Genomic DNA, 23,498 nt, shown 5'->3' with positions numbered 1-23,498 from the left:
TAATCCTATCAGTGTATTAATTACTAATGATGAGCTGATGGAGCAAAAACCTCACTTGCTTGCAAGCTAACACCCAAGTAGACCTAATGAAATTCAAGGCCCGGGCTGATGAAGGGGTTCCGACCCTTCCTAAATTGCATTAGCCGAGAGACGGAGTGAACTTTGGAAGCAATTAACAGGAATGCTTTGACAGGGAGAAAGATAGAGCCGGAAAGAGATGAGGGCCAGCAACACCGAAGAATTAGAAGTGGACACTGAAAAGATAGGCAGAATGACTAAGAACAATAATAAAGAAGAGACACTAAATGAGTTAATTATGTGATAATATGTGTACAATGGTCTCCGTCATTGATTTCTGGCTTTGAACTTCCTTTAATGTGTGTAAATCAGTTAGCCAACCTTCTAACGGATCTCTTTCTTTGATGCACACACAAAGTACGTGACAGAGCAAATCAAGTCACACAAGATTGCAAACAACAAAAATGATCAAATTATTTATGCAACCATCCCAATGTTTCTGTCTAGAGTTTCTTTGTCCAAACAAAGATTATGGTGATGTATAAATATAATTCACATCTTCAACAGCAGGAATGATTCTCAGATTCGTCTTTTTCTGAGGCTGCAGAATGGAGATTATAACAAAAAAAAAAAGAGTCCATTCATTCATCAATTTTCTTCTGCTCATCTGAGGCCGGGTCACGGGGTCAGCAGCCTAAGCAAAGGTGCCCAGACTTTTCTATCCACTGCTACTTCCCCCAACTCCTCCGGGGAATCCCGAGGCGTTCCCCGGCCAGCCGAGACACACAGTCCCTCCAGCGTGTCCTGGGTCCTCCCCAGGGTCATGCTCAAAACACCTCCCCAGGGAAGCATTAAGGAGAATAAATTAAAAATAAAATGAAAACATGTTCTTTTTTTTTTAAAGCTTGTAGTTTAATTTGACAAGTCAATTATAATGGTAACCTCTGATAAAAGGAACTAAACTAACAATTTGTCAGAGAGCTACAACAAATCAAAGGCTGGTCACCAATTGATATTTTTAAAAATATCAAAACTTAATTAGCACAGTTGAAGTCATTCTCCATCAAAGTAAAATTTGAACTTCAGTATTTTTAATTTAATCGTGTTTAAAAAATGACTCTTGCTTGATTGATCACCGTTTTAACATCCCACAACCAAAAAGAAATACAGCTTTGGTCCTCTTTGAAGGACATTTGATCATGAAATTAGGTTGCTTAAAACCCAAACAGCTACAAAAAACAACCATCAACTAGAGTATCTAAATGTTTGGTTATTGAAGAAACTCTGGATATAACAATATTGACAGTTATCAAACTGCAAAAAGAAAGAATTAAAGTATAGTGTTAAATAAAAACGGTCATTCGCCGCCTGCTCAACGATCGTCAACATAAACTGATGTCAAAACAAAGACCTTCCACTGTGGCGACATTTTGAGCGAGATTAATATGCTCGGAGTGCAGATACAGAAGAAAACAAAATAAATGGTCCACAATATTCATTAGGAATTGGCCCCAGAGCCCAGTTCCAAATGGATGCAGCTTTTAATTTAGAAAAACCCTGGAGAACTGATAAGGTCTGATGCAAGTAGTGTGGGAATGAAGGGACAGGGCTAAATTAAAGTCCTGTTTATTTCCTATCTGCTAAACTAGCAACAGACAGACGACAAACTCGACTTTTGCCTTTCCAAATTTCTCTCAACTTCAAATGACTAAAAGGAGAAAATGATAGCCTCCTGTTGAGATTCTTTGCTGAATTTCACCAAAAGGCCACAAAGAGTAAGTTCTAGCAAAGTAGAATGAATAAAAGTAAAAGGTAAAACATGGAAGTGTCTTATTCTGTGGGACTTGGAAAAATGTTCATATTACATTAAAGGTTCAAGTGTGTTTGACTAAGTTCAAAACATATTTTTTCCACTGGAAAAGACCACCTATACTCACACAAGTATTAAAGCCAACCCTTTCTGCAGAGGAATGGGTTGGGTCCGATTCCAAACATAAATCGGTCTATCGGGTTGAATGCCAGGGTAAACTAATAAGAGAAAAGGGTTAATGGAAGTCTGCCTTTGCAGTTCATTACCAGGACCTCCATCTAGTCTGTGCTCGCTAAAATGTTCAGATGTCACACTTTATATTTGGAAGAAGTGTTTTCTCATCTTCCATCCTCTCCATTAGTGTGCAGCAGCCAAACAATCAAAGCAATTAGGAAAGCGTCGCTCAAAGCTCTGCAGGTGAGCACTTGACACTGGGTAAACTTGGAAGTAAATGGGCTAAAATGAAACATAAATATCAATTTGTTTCTCTCTTTTCCCTTTCCTTGCTTTATAAAGTCATCTTAGAAATAGTTTAGAACAAATCAACTTTCTTCCTCTTCTTTATTGAAATCAGCTGTTTTCCCACTAAGTCCTTTGGCAAGCACACTGTCGCAAAACATATTGACTGATATCCTCTGCTGCTGGCTTAAAGTTTAAAGCCCAAAGTGTCCTTGGCCGTCAGACAGAGGGTTCTGTATACATCCTGTATCGATTTTGCTCCAGTAACTTCAATAACCTTCATGAGTTCTGACAGAGCCTCAGCCACAGCCACTCTCAACACTCAACTCTTGCAGAACAGTGGGGGTTCCCACCTGGAGCTGGCTGCATGCAGTCAAACCTTTGAAGGCTATCTTGTTGACAGAAGGAAGGAAGATTTGCCTGCATGTTCACCGAGGCCCCGTGTCCTTGATTTGTCCAACATCTTTTGTGATTATATGTGCATTTGTTACTTTATTATAAGAAAACATTATATTGGGGATTGCCCCATTTTCTGTGTTTTTTAAACTACAACCATCCAACGATAGAATTAACAGAAAACTAGCATTCATACTACATAATGAAATCCACAGTCCTGATTTGTATCAGTAAGTATCAAGGCTATTAATGGAAAAGTCCGATTGAAGAAAAGGGCACAGCTGAAAAGACAAGACCCTACAAGACCATTGACATCACTGACTTCTTTGTACTCTGCCAATATGTCAATAAGCTACTGCGCTTTAGAAGGTAAAATGTATGTGAGGCAATTATTTAAACGTTTATCAACAATAGCAGTCTTTGTGCTTTCAGAGTATTCAAAGTAGGCTTGTGGTCTTCTAAGATCAATGGATTTTCAATGTATTTTGACCAAAGTTCTTAAAAGTCCAACTCCAATCATCTTTTGATTTATCGTAAAAGCGTTTCCATTAGTCTTTTAATTATGATTGTGTTGTTTTTAGCCAAAATCATGGAGTTTCTGCAAAGCGTTAGTAGTTCACTAGAAATTTGTCTCTAAATTGTGGACGGTTTAGGTACCATATGTGTTCATCCATCCAAGTAGTTTGTCTAAGTGGTGTTACCGTAGTGTCATCACTAATCCCAAGCCCCTGTACCGATCTTGCAGACCGAACACATACGGTATCCACAGCGGAACGATTAGGATGGAGTAAACCCATCCTCATTTCCCATCATCCATCTGTTTACATGTTCTCCTGCTAGCTTATAGCTAAAAAATACTCAGGATTGCAATTTTAAGCTTAATTTATATCCCCTATCATGAGAAAAATGCAACAAGAGCATGCCAAAAACACAATATTCATAGGTGTTGGTCTTTAATACACATTTTGGTTACCAAAAATCGGTGAAATGATCACCTATTAAGCAAAATCCGGTTAAGCCAATCACTGTCATCAACATAGTCTGTAAAAACAGGTATGCAAACAGATTTCCTCATACAGGTATAGAAAAAACTAACATTCACATATATGTAAGCAACAGAGCAAACACATAAACATAAGTGGAACGTGGTATGCTTAATTTTTAGTCAAGAAAACAGGTGCATGAGCCATCTGGTGCCAGACAATCAGAACAATCTGTAAATAGCCATTCCGTACTTAAAGTCAATCTTGAAAAGATTCCAAATCCACTAAAGCAGTCATTCTGGCACAAACCCATGCAGTTTTATATATGGCATCCACAGTTAAATCAGATGAGATTGGAAAAAAGAAAGCAATGGTGAGATAAAAACAACAACTTTATCTATGTTTTAGTTTTTTACCATTTTTAGATTTCCGTTAAAGCGTACCATTTCAGTGCCAGTCTTGTAAACTTTAATCCCTGTGTGACTTCTTAAAGCTATAGAACAGCATCAACCATGTTTTCATTCAAATACATTTCTATGCCAGCAAATAAAAAAAGGCCCTCATTAAAAGTGTGATCTGCACTCTGCTCACACACTTGGAGTTGAAAATGGACGTGGCAGGAAGTTACATGGCAAATCAAAATCTTGCAGAAAGCGTAAATGGCAAGCTAATTAACAAAGCGCAGATAAGGTGAGAAGGTGATGGACACAGACACCCTTTGCTGAATATAGATCGCGGGACTCTCATTGGGTGGTCTTAATTAAGCATGCGTCCAAAAATGTGTCCAGTGTGATCTTTTATGAACCAGGTTATCCAATTATCTGATAACTTATTGTGACATCTTCCACTCTTTCTATAAAAAACCTGCATTTTCTCGCAAACATTTTTAAATGGGAGATCATCCCATTGAAAGTGTCAGTTTAACATAGCAAAACACCTTAAATTAAAGATGCTTTCCCACTTTTATTACGGTTGAAACAAATATGTTCAGGCTTTTTTTTTATTTGAATAGCAAATAAGGACTTTAACTAGATGAATCTAAAAAGAGCAGCAGGGGAATGTGGAGGTGTGTGCATGTATATTCACGGATGTTGTAAACAATCGTGCTTTTGCACAGGTTCCACTGAAAGCCACTTGAAAAATGGTGAAGTGGCGACAAAACACTACTTTGTACATCAATACAACTGATTACCATCCCATTTTCTTGCTCTGAATCAATCGCTACACCCTAAAATGAGCAACAAACAGAAGCATCTTGAGTGTTTCTGAGATGGCTTAGAACCCTTACATGAATCCGGACATTCTTAAGTGTGTTTACCCGCAGCTTCTTCTGAGCCTCAGATGAACGGCATTTCCAAGCCAAGGCCTTGTAACTGGGTGCACCCTATGTTTCTGTCAACTCTCGCATCTGTCTACTGGTATGTCATGTGGAAAGGTCAAGGTGGTTTCTCCACCTTGCAAAGTGGGTGAAAAAAAAAAAAAATCAAACACCCATCAAATGGTTTCTGCAGATGTAAAACTGCAATGAGAGGCGCCAGCCAAGTGGGGATTCAAATAATTTAGCTGTTAGAGTGGAAAAGATTTGCCATTCTATGTGAGAATCAAAGGAAACATTGCATGCTTCTATTCTATGAGTTTTAGAGTGTCTTCCCTTATTGAGGTAAGTCACAATTGAACAGAAAAACAATCCTATAAATTAGAACTCCAACGGATTTCATAACAAAACTCTGGCAACTGTTGTCTGCCTCTGCTTGCTTGTGGGTTTGAAGATTTGAGATTACAACTGGCTCGGTATCCAATAAAATTTAACGCATCTACTGTGGGAGCAGCAGGAAGTTAATTTCACTCATTGCCGATATGCGACCCTGGAAGATAGAGTAGGCAAAATGAAGGGGGTGAATGGGAGTGTGGGAGTTGTAAAAAAAAAAGAACGCCAGATAATGAGATTAAGGAGGAAATTACAAGGACCAAGAGGCTTATGCACAAGGTAGTGGGAAATAGAGAGATTGTAAAACAAGGGTAGTGGGGATGATGCGAAAGAAGGCAGGAGAGAGGGAAAGGGAAATGTAAAAAAAAGGAGGATTGGGAGAAAGAGAAATTGTAAATAGAGAGTGGAATGAATGAGGGCCCGTCATACAAATACAAGCACTCTAGAAATAGTAAAAATCTCATTTCGAGTGATGAGTATTCCAATCAAGCGATTACATGATGTTACAGTGCAATGCAAGTGGAGCCCCTGGTGACTCTACAATGGTGGTGGTCATTTTCTCATTAAAGCCCAAACAGTGCAGCTAATAACTAGTAAGTTCTTTGTGTTCACTGTATTTACACATTTGATGTTAGGTGATATCCCGTTCATTATGGTCAAAGTGTTCTTGGGCAAGACGCTGGGCCCAAAATACATTGTTCCTGGTGGTTATAGGTTGGTGCCAGAGTAAGGCAGAGAAACTGCTATCAGTGTGTGAACATGTGTGTGTGCATGCAGCTGTAACAGTTTGAACACAGAAACTCGTGGAAAACTTTCCACTTAGTTTAGGAGTGTATTTTGAGGGGATGTTTGGACAATTATGCGTATTGGTGAACACAAAACGTCTCATTTGGCAAAATGCAGTCGGTCAATTTTCAGTTTAAAACCAGAATACATAATACACCATTGAACCAAATTGTGGGCAAAGTGAGTCGTTGCATCCCTACAAGAAATACGTTTGCATATGTGTATGTTGAAAGTTTTAAACATGTGTGTTGTTCTAAATTCAACATATTCAATGTTGTTTTATTAGAAGAAAAAGTAAACAAAAAGGTATTTTCCCATCGTTGCTTGCAAATAAAAAAAAATGAATCTGTCGGAATGTTTTCCTTCCTGTAGTTTTATTAAACACAAATTATATATTGAACCAAAACAAAATCGTAGAGTATTAGTAACGTCCTGTTCTCTTCACACTGCATTTCCCATCAGCCCATGCAGCTCCTCCCAGAAGCTCCTCGGCTGCTTCTCATCTCCAATCACCCTCAACAGCTTAAAGCCAGAGCACCAAGCCAAGCTCAGTGCGAAGTATTGTTCTCCTTGCAATTCTGAGTGTCTCTAAATTCTGCCCTTATTGTTACCGACCTGTTTTTGAACTCTACACCTTCTTGTCAGCCGCCTGCCTCGACTCCTGACTGCCCTTGACCTCCGTCTGCCTCTCCTCTGACAATGCCAAGCCATGCCTGACCTTCGCCTGTCTCTGACCACCGTCTGCCTCATCTATGAAATCTCCACGCCATGCCTGACCACTGCCTGTCAGACCAGCATCTGCCCCTCAACTCTTAAAAAACACTGCATATGGATCCAACTGCCCCTGACTCTGTGTTCACCATAGCTCTCTATGCACTTAGTTCCATGCAACACTAGTGTTGCAAGCTTCATATGGTCTTTAGCAAATCTAAGGCCAACTGAATTTCGGAGGCCAATGGTTTTTGACTGCAGAGAGATGGCAAAATGTGAGTTCTTCTGGTCTCAGCTTCTTGGCTAGTATGAAGACTTTTCATGAAGCTAAATATGCACTGTTTTGTACTCTATGCACTTAGTTTTATGCAACACTACCAGTGTTCTCTGACACCATATATTTAGTTTAAAGAGCTTTTTATTTCATGGTTGGGTTGTAGTTTTTCCCATTTGCTTCCCCTTTGTTATGAGACTACTGACAGTTGAGTGTAGAATATTTATTTTTGAATAGATTAAGATTTATAGTCAGGATTCAATTGAATTTGCTCTTGGATCTAGTTGAATATCAATACACCGAAGACAAATTAATTAATTGATTTAATGACTATGTAATAATTGATTTATCTTTGCATACCCAGCCCTACATAATGATCATCCCACCAAAGAAATGTAGTAATAGTAGTATTAAAGAGAAAAAAAAGAGTGTTTGAGATGGTGAAGCGAGAAGCACATTGATTATTTATGATGCCCTTTCTCCAGTTAATCAACATGGCAGAATTAAGTTCTGCAACCCTATGAATCAACAGAAATATCACAGACCATCTGTCCATCTCTTTCCAACTATACATATTCTAGTGTTAAATAAAATACAGAGGCATTTCTGAGGATTTTTTATTGGATAAGGCTTAAAGAAATCATATTTTTAACACTGAAAATCTCAAGAAAACAACTGCTAGTTGAGGAGCATCATAGAGAACTAAATGTTGTGGGTACACACACACACACACACACCCACACACTCACACAGCAGGCACACATTCACCAGGCACTTTGAAAGCAACAACTGTCACTGATTTTCCTCTGAGAGCAACCGCAGGGTCAGCTGAACAGCTGTTCGTCTTCCTCAGCCAATCAAACAGGAGCAGGGATCAGGAACCAAGCATAAATAAACGCCAATTAAGGAGGCAAAAATTAATCCAAGCAACCAGAATTCCTCTATCTTTGCATCTTGTTGTTTTTTTCAGTTGTTGACAATGTAAATGCTTTCTATATACGACTTGTAAGTCTCAGGTCTGTTCAGTTTATTATAAAATAAGATTATGTAAATAAGTCCTTAAACAAATGGTTGGAAAATATAAATACATGTTTCTTTTCTGTTTGCAATGAAAAGAAAAACTCAACAATCACTAACTTGCATATTTACAATAATTAATACCCTTTTTCATAATTACAATATTTTTTATCTCTGCAGGTTATGAACAGACATCTCTCACAAGTTTCGCAACACTGCTGTTCATGTTCTACCTTCATAAACTCACAACAGCCACTGTAATTTTTTTTCTTTGCATCAGTGTTGCATGAAACTAACCTGCAGCACTGCCTGGATTTTGGCAGATACGTCAGCCTGCTCATAAAGCTTGATTTCGTCTTCCTGGGTTCGCCCTTGACTCTGCGCGGCAATCGGCTGCATGTGGGACAGCACCACGCTGTGCGCCTGGGCAACTGCCTTAAACTTCTCAAACAGGAGCTCCAGGAGATCCAATAGCAGCCTGCAGAGGGAGACAGAGAGCACAGAAAGGGTGAGCTGTCATGAGAAATACAAACTGGCAGTGATGTGGAAAAGTGAATGAATGAATCCATGGGAAAGAAGATTTAAAAAAAAAAAAAAAAAAAAACAGTCAAAACAACTAACATTTTTATTAAAAACATTAATAATTTTACAGGCCATGAAGACTTGAAACAACAAACTTGTAATTATAAACTTATAATATTTTTGAGGTGTTTTAAAAAAAAAAGAGAGATCAAACAAACCTCTTCAAACCTAAAAGTTGACAAAGTCCATACCTAAATCATCTACCAATTATGACCAAATTTAGGTACATTTAAGACTTTAAATACCTTATCAATGTTATTTGCAGTTTATGAATGAATAACAATAAGTATACAAATGTGGAGAATTTTCTGTGCATCTTAAATTTGTTTTCCTACATAAGTTTTTATTTCACTGTATGGCTTTTCAATTTATACAACAGAAAAAAATGTATAAGCATATAGATCAGGGTTCTCAAACTCAATTTACCTTAGGTATGGGGTTCCATTTGTGCCAAAAATATGTTTTTGCATCCACTGTCTATCTCTTTGATCTATTGTCTATGTCTACTGAATGAGTTTATTAAACATCTATGTACTACTAAGCAATATCTTCTGCGTGCCCTGTAAAACGAAAGGAGCTAATGACGCTAGCAACTGTTGCTAAGGACTTTTCTGACCACCATATCCAACGCCATTAGCAAATGCAAAGTTTTCTACATATAGCAAGCTGAAACATCACAAGACAAATACAAAGCTATCTTCAAAGAAGCATGGACATGCAAAAGATATTGCTTAGTAGTACATCGATATGAACAAATGTTCAATAAACTTGTTCAGTAGACATAGTGGATGCAAAGACATTTTTGGAACAAATGGACCCCATACAGCACTGGCTCCACATATTGAGAAAATCATGAGCAAATAGTCACTTTCTAAAAAAAAGAAGTAAGGAATTCATTAATGTAGTCTGGGGAGGTGTCAGGTTTCCTACTCTAAAAGTTTCCCTGCTTCAATCTCGGTCAATGTCACACCCCCATGATTGGTTGGTTCGTCAGCTCCACACACAGCAATTTTAAAAAAGGGTCATTCAAACGAAAGTTGCGGGCTGTATCAACATAAAACTTTCATTTTAAAGTGGGGGCTGCCAGTTTGAGACCCCTGTTACATATGAATATTTTTTAATATACATTCGTAAAACAGACCGAAAGATAAACTGTCCAAATGAAGAATAAAATACCAGATAGCAACAAATACTAAGAACTAAAAAGTCGTTATAGGCATACAAAAAAAGAAATAACAAAATTTTGCAGGTTACTCTTTTTATTTATGGTTCAATGCGACCTGTGTGCATCAATATCAGCGCTTTAGGGCTTGTCAAAACCCAAATGATTTGGCCAACGCAGACTCAAACGAACAGCCACTCTCATTAGCCTTAAATGGCTCAAGCTGAAAAGGAAAGTGCAGGCAGCTCTAAACTGACCTTCCCCTTGATCTGAGTGCTGCACTCCAGCTAGAAAACTCACAGTTGCCTCATCTACGCTAATGCCTCAATGCAGACTTTGATATATCCGCTTTCTGCACAAAGACTTAGCTTTCAAAGTAAAGCAAAAAAAAAAAAAAAACACATCATACATTAGTTGAGTCGCTGAGTTCTTAGCGCACACGTGAGAAGTGAGTTGCCATTTAATTTTAGTGGACACATTAAAGCAAATACACAAATAATGGGTAATAATGTGTTTGTTTTACCCAACCTCTTGGTCCTATCATTTCATGTGTTAGGGGGTTTCACCTGACGGATATGAAGTCTTTCAATTTTAATCAATATAGCTCATTAAAAAGACTGCTATAAACCCGACTTGAGGCTTGAGAATCTGAGAATTCTTTATTAGTCCTTCTGGGTTCACAACAAAGACCTCAGGTGTTGAACCTGGCAGCCAGAAGAGAGGCTCAACTGTTTGGGTTTCATCTCCTTCTCCTGCAACCCCCTGATCATTTTACACAGACGTGACAACAGCATTAATCACAGCTCTCGCTGTCATTAATGGGGTTTGGGTGGGTTGCAAACAGTTGATGCTTCAATGGGATCATGTGCAGGAGTTATCAAGTTTATTTATTTTTGTGTGTGGTTTATTGGATTAGAAAAAGGACAATTAAAATCCCATAAAGGCAATTAAGATCCACATGAATACCCAACTCAGTTTTCATAATTGAAACGTAGACCACAAGAATGTCTTCTATCAACTTGAATCTTTGGTCATTTTTTTATGTCTAGGTTTTTCAATTAGGGTAATACTCAAATAGTGAACTTACATTAAAAAATCTTAAAGATAACAGAATAAAGTGGATCAGGAGGATGCAGAGATGACTGATTAAACTGCCCTTCCTGGCAGATAATCCACCCACAAACAAGTGAAAGCGGTGTAGATCATCTGTGTATCACATCTATCTGTGTATCACAGTATCATATTTTTCATTATGTATTCAGAAAAGAAAACGATGGTGAGTTAGGATGGAGCAGAGTAAGATTAGGGAGGTATAAAGACAACATGGAGATGAGATGGATCTTTTTGCTAGAAGCCATTCGAGTTGGCTGACTGTCACTACATCACAGCAGCATTGAGTAAATGTTATTAATGGACTGAGGGGAAGAACAAATCACTGTGATCTACAACACCATGAACGTTCATGACAAGTGTGATTTAATATGATGGACTTGCTAAAAAAAACACCTTAAGTGCAAAAAATGCAAATATCAACCAGGAAAATAGGTTAAAAAACAGATCTAAAGAAACAAATATGACATGACCTCTTCACTTTCTTCCATTTCCACCTCCATAACAGACAGACAGACAGACATCTGGAAGTGTAAACAGCCAAGTCCTTCTCATTATCTCCCTGCAGAAGCCTTCCTAATCCATATTGTCTGTTCTTTGAGACCTCACGTCTCATTTCCCCTCAGGATCGAAGCTGACACACAGGGCCGATGAACCGTCAGGAGAACAGTCTCTAACTAACTGACCAGCAGCAGGAGTATGTGCGATTCATTTTACAAGGACAAGAGCAGCGTCCAAATTAAATTATCATTAGCCTGCTTGTCAGTCAAAGATCATCAAATTACTGTAAATAGTGCCCCCGTAGAGTGTTGAAAGAATGTTCTTGAAATAATGAGTGAGTGTGTCGGGTCAAACACAAAAGGACATACAGAACAAAAAACGTTTTCAAACAGACCTGTCTGTGTCGATGCTCTAATGATTCAACGCATTTTCACTATTAAGGAGGTATGGTTCGGGCCCCCTCCGCATCACTTTTTTGGCGTTCTTGGTGTCCCCAACTCATCATCTTTTGACTTACTGGCTGTTTCCATTAATTGAGGGGTCCCCAACCTCCGGGCTGCGAACCGGTACTGGTCCGAGTGCCATTTGGTAGCAGGCCACAGATGCTAATCGGGGTCCCTAACCCTCAGGGGCGCAAACCGGTAGAGATACCGGTCCAGTACAGCTTCCGCGTTCTATTAGGGTTAGGGTGCCGGTCCCGGTTTAGGGTACTGGCCCGCATTCCAAGGCTGGGGGACCCCTGATTATAGTCTGCTGCCCGGTACCAAGCAGCACTCGGACTGGTACCCTCGTACTGGTAGCCCTAATGGTACGGAAGCGGAACCGGTAACAGTACCGTAGAGGTTAGGGTGCTAGTACCCTAAGCCGGTACCAGTTCTGGGTTAGGGTATTGGAAGGGTGTTCTAACTCTAAGGGTACAGATACAAAACTGGTACTGGCAGCCTAACCCGGTACGGGCTTAGGGTTAGGATACCGGTCCACATCCTAAGGGTTGGGGACTCCTGATTAGAGACTGTGGGTTGGTACCAAGCAGCCCTTGGACTGGTACCCTCACACCGGTAACCCTAAGGGTACGGACATGGAACTGGTACCAGTACCCATAGGGTTTAGGGTAATAGTATCCTACTGGACCAGAATCCGTACCAGGGTGCGGGGTACAGACACAGAACCGTTTCTGCATCCGTTACAGTGTCCCAAGGGTTGGGGACCCGTGATTTAGCATCAAAAGTTAGTGTTAAGCGCTTTGTCTTATATTATATAAGGGCGCTATATATATAACCCACCCGCAGAGAGTAAGAGGGGCATTTATGTATATATGTGTGTGTGTGTGTGTGTGTGTGTGTATGTGGGGGTGGGGGGTGGGGGGGGTAAAGCACAGCAAAAAATGATGAGTTTGGGACACTGAAAACGTCAAAAAGTGACGCCAAGGGGCCCCATCCATATGTCCACACATGGCGATATGGGAGTGAGAATGGGAAGAATAATCACTCTAGTGAACAGAAAAGAGACAAAGGAGTCCAAGTTTTGTTTTTGAAAACTTTCTCTGAAGGCTTTTAAAATTATTGAAACCCAATAAAACATGGTAAGAGTGTCAGATCTAAAAGGTGAGTTCTGTTGCTTATGAAAAAGTAATATTTTGGATGGAATAAAGTCAGACTAAAGAAACCTGATTAATTTTGACATTTAAATAACGATAAAAATGAGAACTCTTTGTTTTGCCGTGCAGCTACTTCAAGAGGGTTAACACCTAAAACCTTGAAGTGAGAACCACTACTCTTCAAGCTGTAAAGTGTTTAAGTGTTGCCTGCTGGTCTGCAGTGCTATAAAATAGTGTGCAAAATTTAAGACCATTGTTTCCTACAAGTACTAGGCTGGACGGAGTTTCCATAGCAACAAGCATCGACTTTAAGGCCAACACACAAAGAATTATGGCAGCAGTGTTTGCATCCAAAGACCTTCAAGTGTTAGACGCTAACACACCAGAAGGCAAATTTAAAACAATTATAAATTAGATTTTCTGAGCTAAAAGGTGGAGGTCAGACGAGGCTGGGCATGAAGCAGGAGAAACCATGCAGACAAGCCGGGAGTGAAGATCTCTGACAGAAAAAAAAGACGTTCCTTCTAAACGGTTCAGGATCAGTGGACTGAGACTCTCAGGACTGCACTCTGTATGTGTATGTCTGCAGCATCCACTTTTAAAAGGTGGCAGTCGTATAAGGCAGGTGTGAAACTGTGTATATGGGTGTGTTTAAGCATGACACAGCTATGTTTAAAGCAGCAGACACTCTATTTTCATGGTCTGGAGCAGGTGGGTTTCCACTTCAAGCCTTTACTATGTTTCACACATGCTTTATTGTCTGAATATGAACACTCTGGGGCTGCAGTCGAAACATACTGCCGCTTCAGTCAGGTGTAAATGCATAAAGGAAGATGCACCAAATAATACTGGTATTTTTCACAGATAAAACCAGCAGTAACACAACGCCCTTTTATATTATGTCTTCTAAATGACAGCAATGCTTCTCTATTAAAATATTGCTTTGATTTCTAACAAAAAAATGCTCATCATAGAGATTTACTGACTTTTGCAGAATCCGAATTGCTTCCCTACCCCTATGGGTACTCCCTATTGCTCCAATCCTGAGGACATTTAGAGTTGAGGTGGTGTCCGAAAGTGTTATGTTCAAAAAAACAACTTACAATAAAATACGATAATTATCAAACTTCAGTTTGCTTATTTTCTGTTTCAGTCGTTCATTTCTAATCTAAACTAACAGTACTTCTGTCTTTCTGCTTTATTTCACCTTGGCTGGCTCTCTTGGGCGAGGTTCTCCCCCCTCTGGTAAGCATGGTCTGCTATCTGGGTGGTGGACCTCTTGACAATCTGCTTCAGCTCCGGCTCCAGTCGCTCCATGATAGCTTTGATAGTTTCAGGGAGTTTCTTCAATTTGGCCAAAGCCTGAAGAATAAAAAAGTTAAAATCACAATTTTACTAAAGTCAAAAGCATCAATCATTAACAACAAAACTTTGAGAATGGAAAAACTCCAAAGGAACATTGATGTTTTGTTAACTGGTGAAGTTAACCAGGATGTTGAAAGAAAAACCTTTCGACAGTGACGTTGTTTTAAGCGATAAATACCATTTCTTTATTTTTGGTCATGTTTTATTGAATCTGATCTCTTGTTATAAATGAAGGTATAAAAAAATTGTGACTAAATACAAATTTTAATTTTCATACATCCAATAAAAAGACATGTAGCAACCATTCAAACATAGTATTTAGTAGGGGTGTAGGGAAAAATCGATTTGGCGATAAATCGCAATATTTCATTTGGTGATCCTTATATCAATCTAAATTGACGACAAGACTATATTTAGTTAACGACTTGTGAGCAAACATAGTTTGTGTTCCATCTAAACCCCCAACTGCTAGTTGGCAGCTCTACACCGCGACCAAAACAACAACAACCATTTAAAATTACTGGAGAAGCTACATTTAGCATTGATGGAAATTAACAGCACTTTATTGCTTTAATCAAACCTTATTGGTTAAGGCACATTCATTCAATGTTTTTTTTTTTTTTGCTGTGGAAACAATACAATAATGAATGTTTTCTTTTAAGAACAAATATTTAATAATTTTCTAAAATAAAAGAACCATGAATTGGCTTGGTTTAAAGCAACTCACATATGAGAAACAGGTGCTTTGCTTAAGGTTGGGGTCATTAAATAAAATTAATTTGACCATTTTAGTACCACAAAAGGCATAGTAATCATCTGGTAGAATTATTTCTCAATATTATTCTCTTATAAAAAATAAAAAAAAAAAAAGTTAAAATTTTTTGGGGTAAAGTCTTGGGATATATTGCAAATACACACCATTAAAAGATAGAAAGAATTGTGAATCAAATCCAATCACCACCTAAGTAAGTATCCACGTGATTCAAAAAGGGCCTTTAAGGCGCTACAAAAGGTACAACTTTATTTACCCGGATGAGGATGCCCATGAACTCTGCGCTGTTCTCCTCCGGATCGACTTCAGGCAGATCTGCTTGGTTTAGCTCCTTCGTATCCTGCTGCATCTCTCGCACTACAAGTAGGCACACATATAAGACCAACATCTAAACAAAAGTCCAATCATTTCCATATTTATCTTTTCATTTTTTTAATAAACGCACTGCAGTGAGATTGAACTCCAGAGTTTGCATGGCAACAACCAACATCTTTATCTCCACGACACCTACACCTCCACAGCCTCTGCAACTGACTTAGCCACATTAGCAGCTAAATTGAGAATGGCAGTATCGAGTGATGCTCTAATTTCCATTAGATTGAGCCTTCAAATTCCCCATCAAAGCATATTAAGAGACTTAATGTTTATGGAAAGTTAATGGACTTTGGGTGTATTTCCTCTTTTCACCCATTCCGACTGCAGTTTGTGTAATAATTATGACAATTACAATCTACAAATGAGGTGCTCTAATGCTATTATACAAAATGGCAAGCCAAGCCACTGATGGAGCCTGGTTGCTGTTTCATGACCAAGGCTGTTAACATAGCAGTAAACAGGCACTTACAGGCTGGTGGTGGCTAATTGCTAGAACTCTTTTTGCATAATGTGGAGAAAACTATGGAGTTATTTTGTTTCATTTTAGTCAACAGTGTGGGAGAAATGATCAGTTGCTTAAAACATACTACAGGTAATTCCAACATTTGTGCACTATTGTGTGTGGTGAGGTCAGAGAACACATTTGCATGATAATGAGTGAAAATGAGTTAATGACAAGGGAGAAGCAAAGAGTTGTAAGGATTTTAGCACAAGCTAAACGCACAGGAAAAAGGTATGGACAATATGGTTGCCTGATTTCTACACAGATAAAAGCGGTAAGCTGCTAACTTCAAAAGCGAGTGGGTGGTAAAGGAGAAAAAAAAGAGCTTGGCTTAATATAAAAACTCTGAAACACCCAGGGAATGCCAAGTTATTGCAGGATTAACTTTTTTCATTATCTTCTTGTTTGTGCGCCTCTGTGCACTGCTTGGAAGAAATGTAGTGCTGACTCTACGCCCCTACAACTGAGAGAATTCATACATTTTTACACACAGTTAGAGCCTGCATTATCCGCTTGTGCTAAAAGGGCTAGTTACCAGTTAGAGCATAATAAATGCAATTCCCCCTGCTGCGAAAAAAGAAGGGTTGTGTGGCTAATAGCACATGTAAGGGGGTGTGATAGTCATTATATTTGTGAGAGAAATATGTATTAGGATCACAGGTGAAGATGGTGCGATTTAGATTGCAAGATTAAAAACACAGTTTTCTGTCCGTCTGTGAGCAAAGTTGTTGTGTAGTTGCAACAACTATGTGGCTTGTTCATGTTAATAAAAAATAAAACTGAATCAGCCCTTTTCAGTCAAACAGAACTGTAAAAAAACTAGTGCATTTTACCATAATGACATGCAAATGGATGTAAGTTGCAGAAATGCTAATGACTTCACGTTAGAAGATGAGGAAAATTAAATTAAAAAAAATGAAAAACAGAAGGCTAAATGTGTTTTTTCTATGTCTTATAATAGACCAGGGGTGTCAAACTCATTTTGGTTCTGGGGCCACATTGTCTGATCTGAAGTGGGCCGGACCAGCAACACAATAGCAAAACAATATATGGTCAACTTGTTATCTGTAGTTTTGTTTTTTTCTCAGTTGGAAAAAATGCCACCAACAACCTTCTAGTCTAATCACTTATTAATTATTATCTTTTCAAAAACAACATTTTGGTAATTGTGGAGTCACACCTGCTAATTTTTATAGCAACTTAACAGCGGTGAGGCTGGCAGGGAACCTAATTGCATTTTTCCCCAGACGTGGTGCGTGCTTGCACAGAAATGCTGTTTATTTCTTGATCTTTTGCTGTGCTTGTACTTATTACCCTTTGCTTCCCCTAGTGGCAGAATTGCGCATTGCAGCAATTTCTCTGAATAACCATAACTCCCCACAGGAATGGGCTAAAAACTTGGCTTTTTTCCACCAAACATCCTTATACTTTTTTCTCTCCATAATAGGGCTGGATTAAACAATCTATTGGGCCGGGTGCGGCCGTGGGCCGAATGTTTGATATCTCTGCAATAGCCCCTTTTCAATTGACGTCGGACAACAAGGCGACAATGTCGACTGTATTAAAAGTTACTTACGGTTTACAGGAATAGTAAACGTGTCTGACATTAGAGTAAAATTAATCACTATTACAATATTTTCTAACAATGACAAAAAAAAAAATCAGCTTTGGACGCGATGCGTGGCCAAAATAATTTTCCATCGGTTTTTGTGCTTGATCGATTTGCACAAAATACGTGCAAATAAAATCACATCGTAAATGTGTTTTTTTATTTTTTAGCATTCCAAGAGAGGAAAACAAGTACCGTTTGGTAGCACATTTGTAAAATAAATGTATACAATGTTACTGGTACAACTGGTTAGGTTATCTTTTATTATCTATTACTTTTAACTGTGTTCAGTTCTCCGCTCTGCAGTTTATACCTTTAAACCGGAAGTCACTTTATATACAGTCGGCCATTTTGTCTGATGTCACAGTAAAAAAAGGGTCTATAAAGTAAAAGAAAAAAAAAAAAAAGGTTGACAGATTTTCCTTCAACTTTCTTCTTTTATGACGCCAATTATATAAAAGCATTCTACTTCTTTACCTATCCACATTTACCCTCCTCCCATGGGTCTAATTTGCTCTAAAAACCATACCGCTGCTTGATCCAGGTGTGCTGTACTGAGATGAATCCAGAAGCTTGCGTGGAGTTGACAGACTGCTGACCTCCAACACAGGTATCGGAGACATGTCTTTGGTAATGGATCTATGAAAAGAAAGAAATCAACTTGATGCAGTTTTGCAATTAAATGTTGTTTATTTCATCCCACACATTTATGCTTCTGTAGCTGGAAAAAAACCAAAGGCAGAAATTAGTATAGGTATAAAATAAAATATATTAGTATGCAGCAACAGAAACGCAAACTGCACTTTCAAAATAAATAAAATTTACAGTTAAAAACACCTTGCATCCCTGGTTGGTGAGCACAGTGCTGCTTTCCAATGAGCTATTTATCAAGCCTGGGGTAAAAGCAATCCAGTTCCTTTAAGTTGGGTGGTATAAACACAGCGTGCCTGCTAAGTGAGTGGGTTGTATGGAGGCTGGCGTGTTGTTAAAGGCAACCCAATACAGGAAGGCCAGGACCTGTCACTAGCTGACCCTTAGTAATAAATCACTGTGCCTCACCAACCCCCTGCCACCATAATTATTGCACCCCTTCACATAAACGCACACACACAACCGTAAAATTGCAAACAACACTTTAGCCGAATGCCTTGCAAGGAACAGAAGCAATAGTGTGTTCACAGCAACTGGGTCGCATTATCCCTAATAGGTTATACAGCCACATCATGAAAACGAAGAAAGTCGCCCGCGGGTCACAGTTAATCTCATAGTGGCTGCAAAATCTACTTTCACATTAAAAGCATCGATGATGTCATGCTGAAATAACGGTTGTTCTGTGAGTAACTAATGATGGACACTGATGGAAAATGTTTTCTTTTAAAAGGCAAATCGTCTCAACATCTCTGTGATCCTTCTACAGCATGACTATCACGATGTTAATTGCATGCCAACTAATTAGTTTTGAATGAACTACTTCTGTTTGCATCTAGCAGTATGTAACTGGAAAAGCTTTTCATCTGATTCCTTTGGAGTTTCACAGCACACTGTATAAATATAAACAGCAAGTCTGTAATTGTTTTTGACAGTAATGGTCTTGATTTCTATCCAGCACATAATTGGTAGCTCTTACTTAATTGATGCAGCGACAAAATAACTTCTAATGAAGACTCACGGATCAGATCTAAACTTTGAAAGGTCGAAAAGAACAAACTTGATCTTGATTTTCAAGGAAATAAAACTACTTGACCTTAATTCTGAAAACTTTTGTTTTGAAATTCTTTCCAAAAGCAAAAACATATTTTTGCTGTACTGGAGTGATTACAGACTAACTTCAGCAAAAACTGGCTACCATCCTGAGGCTTTAACAACATTAAAATCCCATCAGTGCAAAAGCTTAAAGAGATAAGTCAACGGTGCATAATATAAAAAAGGATATTTCTAAAAATGTTTCTCTCATTTATACTTTTGTGGATCACTCGTTCTTTCAAAGCCCTAACAATACAAAATCAGAAATTGTTCTCACCCAGGGGGTCGTGGGGCGTTTTTGTCTTTGTTCTTATGTCCAAGGCGACTTGTGGACTTGATGTAAAGATGTCGGTGGAGCTCATCAATGAGCACCAGGTGCATGTTGAGCTTCTTGTTGTGGAGCTCCAGGCGCAGGTCCCCGAGCCCTTCAACCTGCAGTAAGGGGCCCTCTAAAGACTCCACCGCTGTCACCTGCATAGGACAACACCCCATAGAAAAATGTTACCCTTTGAAAGAAAGGATTGGTATTTGTTTCATATTAAAGACTTCAAAGCAGTCCCAAACACAATCCACCCCCACTCAGCATTCACAAAAGTTTATCTCTAAAAAGATATTTTTTTCCCAAAATAGGTCTGGGCTGCACGGTGGCGCAAGTGGTTAGCGCTCTCGCCTCACAGCGAGAAGGCCCCGGTTCGAATCCCGGCTGGGACCTTTCTGTGTGGAGTTTGCATGTTCTCCCCGTGCATGCGTGGGTTTTCACCGGGGACTCCGGCTTCCTCCCACCGTCCAAAAACATGCTTCATAGGTTAATTGGTGACTCTAAATTGCCCCTAGGTGTGAATGTGAGAGTGAATGTGTGTGTGATTGAGGCCCTGCGACAGACTGGCGACCTGTCCAGGGTGTACCCCGCCTTCGCCCTTCAGTAGCCGGGATAGGCTCCGGCGCCCCCGCGACCCCGAAAGGGAAGAAGCGGTCAAGAAGATGGATGGATGGATGAAATAGGTCTAAAATTCGATTTAGTTTCAGTTTTGTACATTGCAAAAACACAATTTGACCGTTAAAAGTAAGATCAATTTTGTTTCCTTCAAAAATATTTCTCTCATCTTACAAGTCTAGAACACTATGCAATCAACCAGAATGTAAATTATGTCTAACATAGAATTCTTGGATTTTCTCTTTTTTACTATTCAAGTGTTCCTTAAAAGAAATCCACTGGTTTTGTCAAAAATACAATTTATTTAGCAACATAACTGAAAATATTTACTGAAAGTTTTTTTCAGTTTCATTTGCTCCTAAATGTTTTGCCTTTTTTTGTGTAATTTAAAATCCAGAAGTCAACAGGGCAGGAAAATGTGCCAAAGTTACCTGAACCAGACCTACTGCACCTTATAGTGCCATACATCTAACTATATTGCAACCATTCAACATAAAAACGTTACAAGCAAGAAATATAATAGTTCCACCTGTAAGAGCTAGGAGGCAATTTCAGTATAGGTCAATTATCAAGTTGAAAGTTTCACTGGGAAATTAAGTCAACCCATCAATCTGCAGCAGTCAAACTAGCCTTGCAGGTTAGAAAACCATTAGAAGTAATGGCACATGTATAAAAAATGTGATTTTTTTTTCTTTACACCAACAAAAGGGAGTATGCGATGAGCCTCTGAATGGTAGCAGTAACAATGAAATTCACGATAGTTTCACACCCACTAATACAAAAATAACAATAATATATAAATTCAACAAAGTGTATGGTTGGTGTTTTTGTGAATGCAGCAGGTGTCATTGTGTTCATTTTTCACGACTTATTCAGATTCACATAACCTGATGTCGAGCCGCATTGCAGCGGCACCAACAGTTGTAGCCTGCTAGCATTTAATTTCTATGCCATGCAAATAATGCTGCAAAAGCAGTTAGAATGAAGGGCTAGGCTAGGTAAGGCTAAGCAAGGTTAGGCTAGGCAAGGCTAGGTTAGGGATTCAAATGATTTATATTGTCAGACCAGTGGACAAATTAATGTCACTGGTAGAGATTGGAACTCAGGTCCCGGGGAAAAATATAAACAAACAAATGAACAAATAAATAAAGTAAACATAAAGAACACAACAGTCACACAGAGTTCAGCAGCCTGACAGCTTCAGGGAAGAAGCTGTTTCGGAGCCTGGTGGTTCTGGATCTAATGCTCCTCAGCCTCCTGCCTGATGGGAGTGGTTGGAACAGACCATGTGCCGGGGGGGTGGGGTCTTTGATTATGTTCACACCCTTCCTCCTGCATCTTGCGATGTAAAGGTCAGTGGTGGTTGGCAGCTCTCTGGTTAGGCTAGTTTAAGTTAAGTTAGGCTTAGCCAAGCAAGGTTAGGTTAGGTTAGGTTAGGTTAGGTTAGGTTAGGTTAGGTTAGGTTAGGCTAGGCTAGGCTAGGGTAGGCTAGGTTAGCTAAGGTTAGGCTTAGCCAGGCTAGGTTAAGTTAGGTTTGGCTAGGCTAGGCTAGGTTAGGTTAGGCAAAGTTAAAGAAGAATGAGTTCACATCGGGGACGTCAGATGTGTAAGAATACCAATGAGAGGTTATTTGGTGCATTTCCTCAACACATCAACAAAGCTGTCATGCCAATATTCTAAAGCAAGCATGTCCAAAGTCTGGTCCGTGGTTCAAATGTGGCCCACATTCAAGTTTCTAACAGCCTGAAGGATCCTGTCATAAAATCAATCATTTGAGGCCCAGAGCATTTTCTAAAAACTGTATGATTTCATGTTGCGACTGGCTAAATTCTGTTAAAAACCATTGTAAACCTTGGGCAACACTGTTGCGGGACCATTTTGTGACACTTACTAGCTCATTTCAAAAAAGGGGATTGTAAACAAAGTAAGTAGATGTTTCTCTGATCAAGTCCACAATGTTTTGTACACCTGAACAGGATAACTATTTGTGTTATTTTCCTGTTCACATGATTTACATTTAGAAGTTTACAGAGCATTTATTGTACTGGCCCTCACACATTATAACCTCTCCAAATCTGGCCCTCTTCGCAAAAAGTTTGGACAGCCCTGTTCTAAAGCCCTAGTTACACACACCCGTACAGGAGTTAAGCAGTACAGGTGCTGCAGATATTCGGTTGTCCAGGCTCGTTGAGGGTCGTACAGAAGAGCGGTTGGTTAATGAAATGCACCATTGTTTTGGGTGTGGTAAGTGTATCGTGAAGTATTTGGAAGGATAATGTAAGTTGCGAGCATCTATGATGTACAAGTGATATTGTCGTACGGTGTACTTACGCCACGCTCTACATGTGCCAAACTCCAGGCTTTAAGGGGCCAATCTCCTACATGTTTTCCAACTAACGTGTCATTGAAACTCTTTATTTGCTAAACAGACCTGATCCAGGTTAGTAAAGCATTTGTCACAACTGCTCTAAAAACTAGATTGAGGCTGTCTACAAGTGAAAAATGGCCATACCTGTACAGAGTACACAAGAAGTATGCACTTTTCACATGAATAGCACCACAGGACTTAGAGGGTGAAAAAAATGAAAAATCCAAAGCATAAACCTGCATTTCACCTACTTCACTCTTACCTACCCTTAAGTGTTTGTTACGAACTGTTGTTCCCATTTACAACATTGCGGTTCTGTGTGGACCACCTACTCACAGCCAGCATCCACCCATAAAAGCAGTTTTGACAAACCCATAACATACAGTAAAGAAAATAAAGTTGATTTATTCCCTGGAAGAAATGTGAATCAGTTTGACTATGAAGAAAACATGTTCAATTGAAGAACAGATGGGGCACTTTACTATGCTGCCCCCCTGTAACAAACACACTTCTGATGTGTTTGAGCTTGGTTAGATTTCTGTGTGCTGACATCTCATGTGTGCGCATGAGTGGAGGGAGATATCTCATTAGCATTGAGTTACTTCAACAGAGAAAGAAAGGCTGGTTAGCATCATTAGAGACCAGGTCTGTCAGCATAATGAGAAAAATTAGTCGTGAATTTGGTAGGAAAACAGGGAAAAAGTAAAAAAAAAAAA

The 23,498-nt window shown here is 39.2% G+C and overlaps 1 protein-coding gene and 1 long non-coding RNA gene across 2 annotated transcripts in view; one reads left to right on the top strand and one right to left on the bottom strand.

Moving 5' to 3' along the window:
* The window catches only part of exoc4 (exocyst complex component 4), a 143,182-nt gene that overhangs the window by 112,806 nt on the left and 6,878 nt on the right, over positions 1-23,498 (bottom strand). The window contains exons 4-8 of the mRNA XM_024287903.2: positions 19,758-19,951; positions 18,267-18,376; positions 15,508-15,608; positions 14,322-14,476; positions 8,460-8,640 (exon numbers count right to left, since the gene is read on the bottom strand). Of these exons, the coding sequence (XP_024143671.1) occupies positions 8,460-8,640; positions 14,322-14,476; positions 15,508-15,608; positions 18,267-18,376; positions 19,758-19,951 (741 nt within the window). The remainder of the gene's footprint in view (positions 1-8,459; positions 8,641-14,321; positions 14,477-15,507; positions 15,609-18,266; positions 18,377-19,757; positions 19,952-23,498) is intronic.
* On the top strand, positions 6,051-6,993 carry LOC112155886. Its single transcript, XR_002920859.2, has 2 exons — positions 6,051-6,718; positions 6,806-6,993. It is a non-coding gene; the product is annotated as an uncharacterized LOC112155886 (long non-coding RNA).

The sequence above is a fragment of the Oryzias melastigma genome, linkage group LG23, assembly GCF_002922805.2.
Source record: "Oryzias melastigma strain HK-1 linkage group LG23, ASM292280v2, whole genome shotgun sequence".
In the NCBI taxonomy this organism is placed as follows: domain Eukaryota; kingdom Metazoa; phylum Chordata; class Actinopteri; order Beloniformes; family Adrianichthyidae; genus Oryzias; species Oryzias melastigma.
The sequence above is the reverse complement of the archived record's forward strand: the minus strand, read 5'-3'. Positions and strand labels throughout refer to the sequence as shown.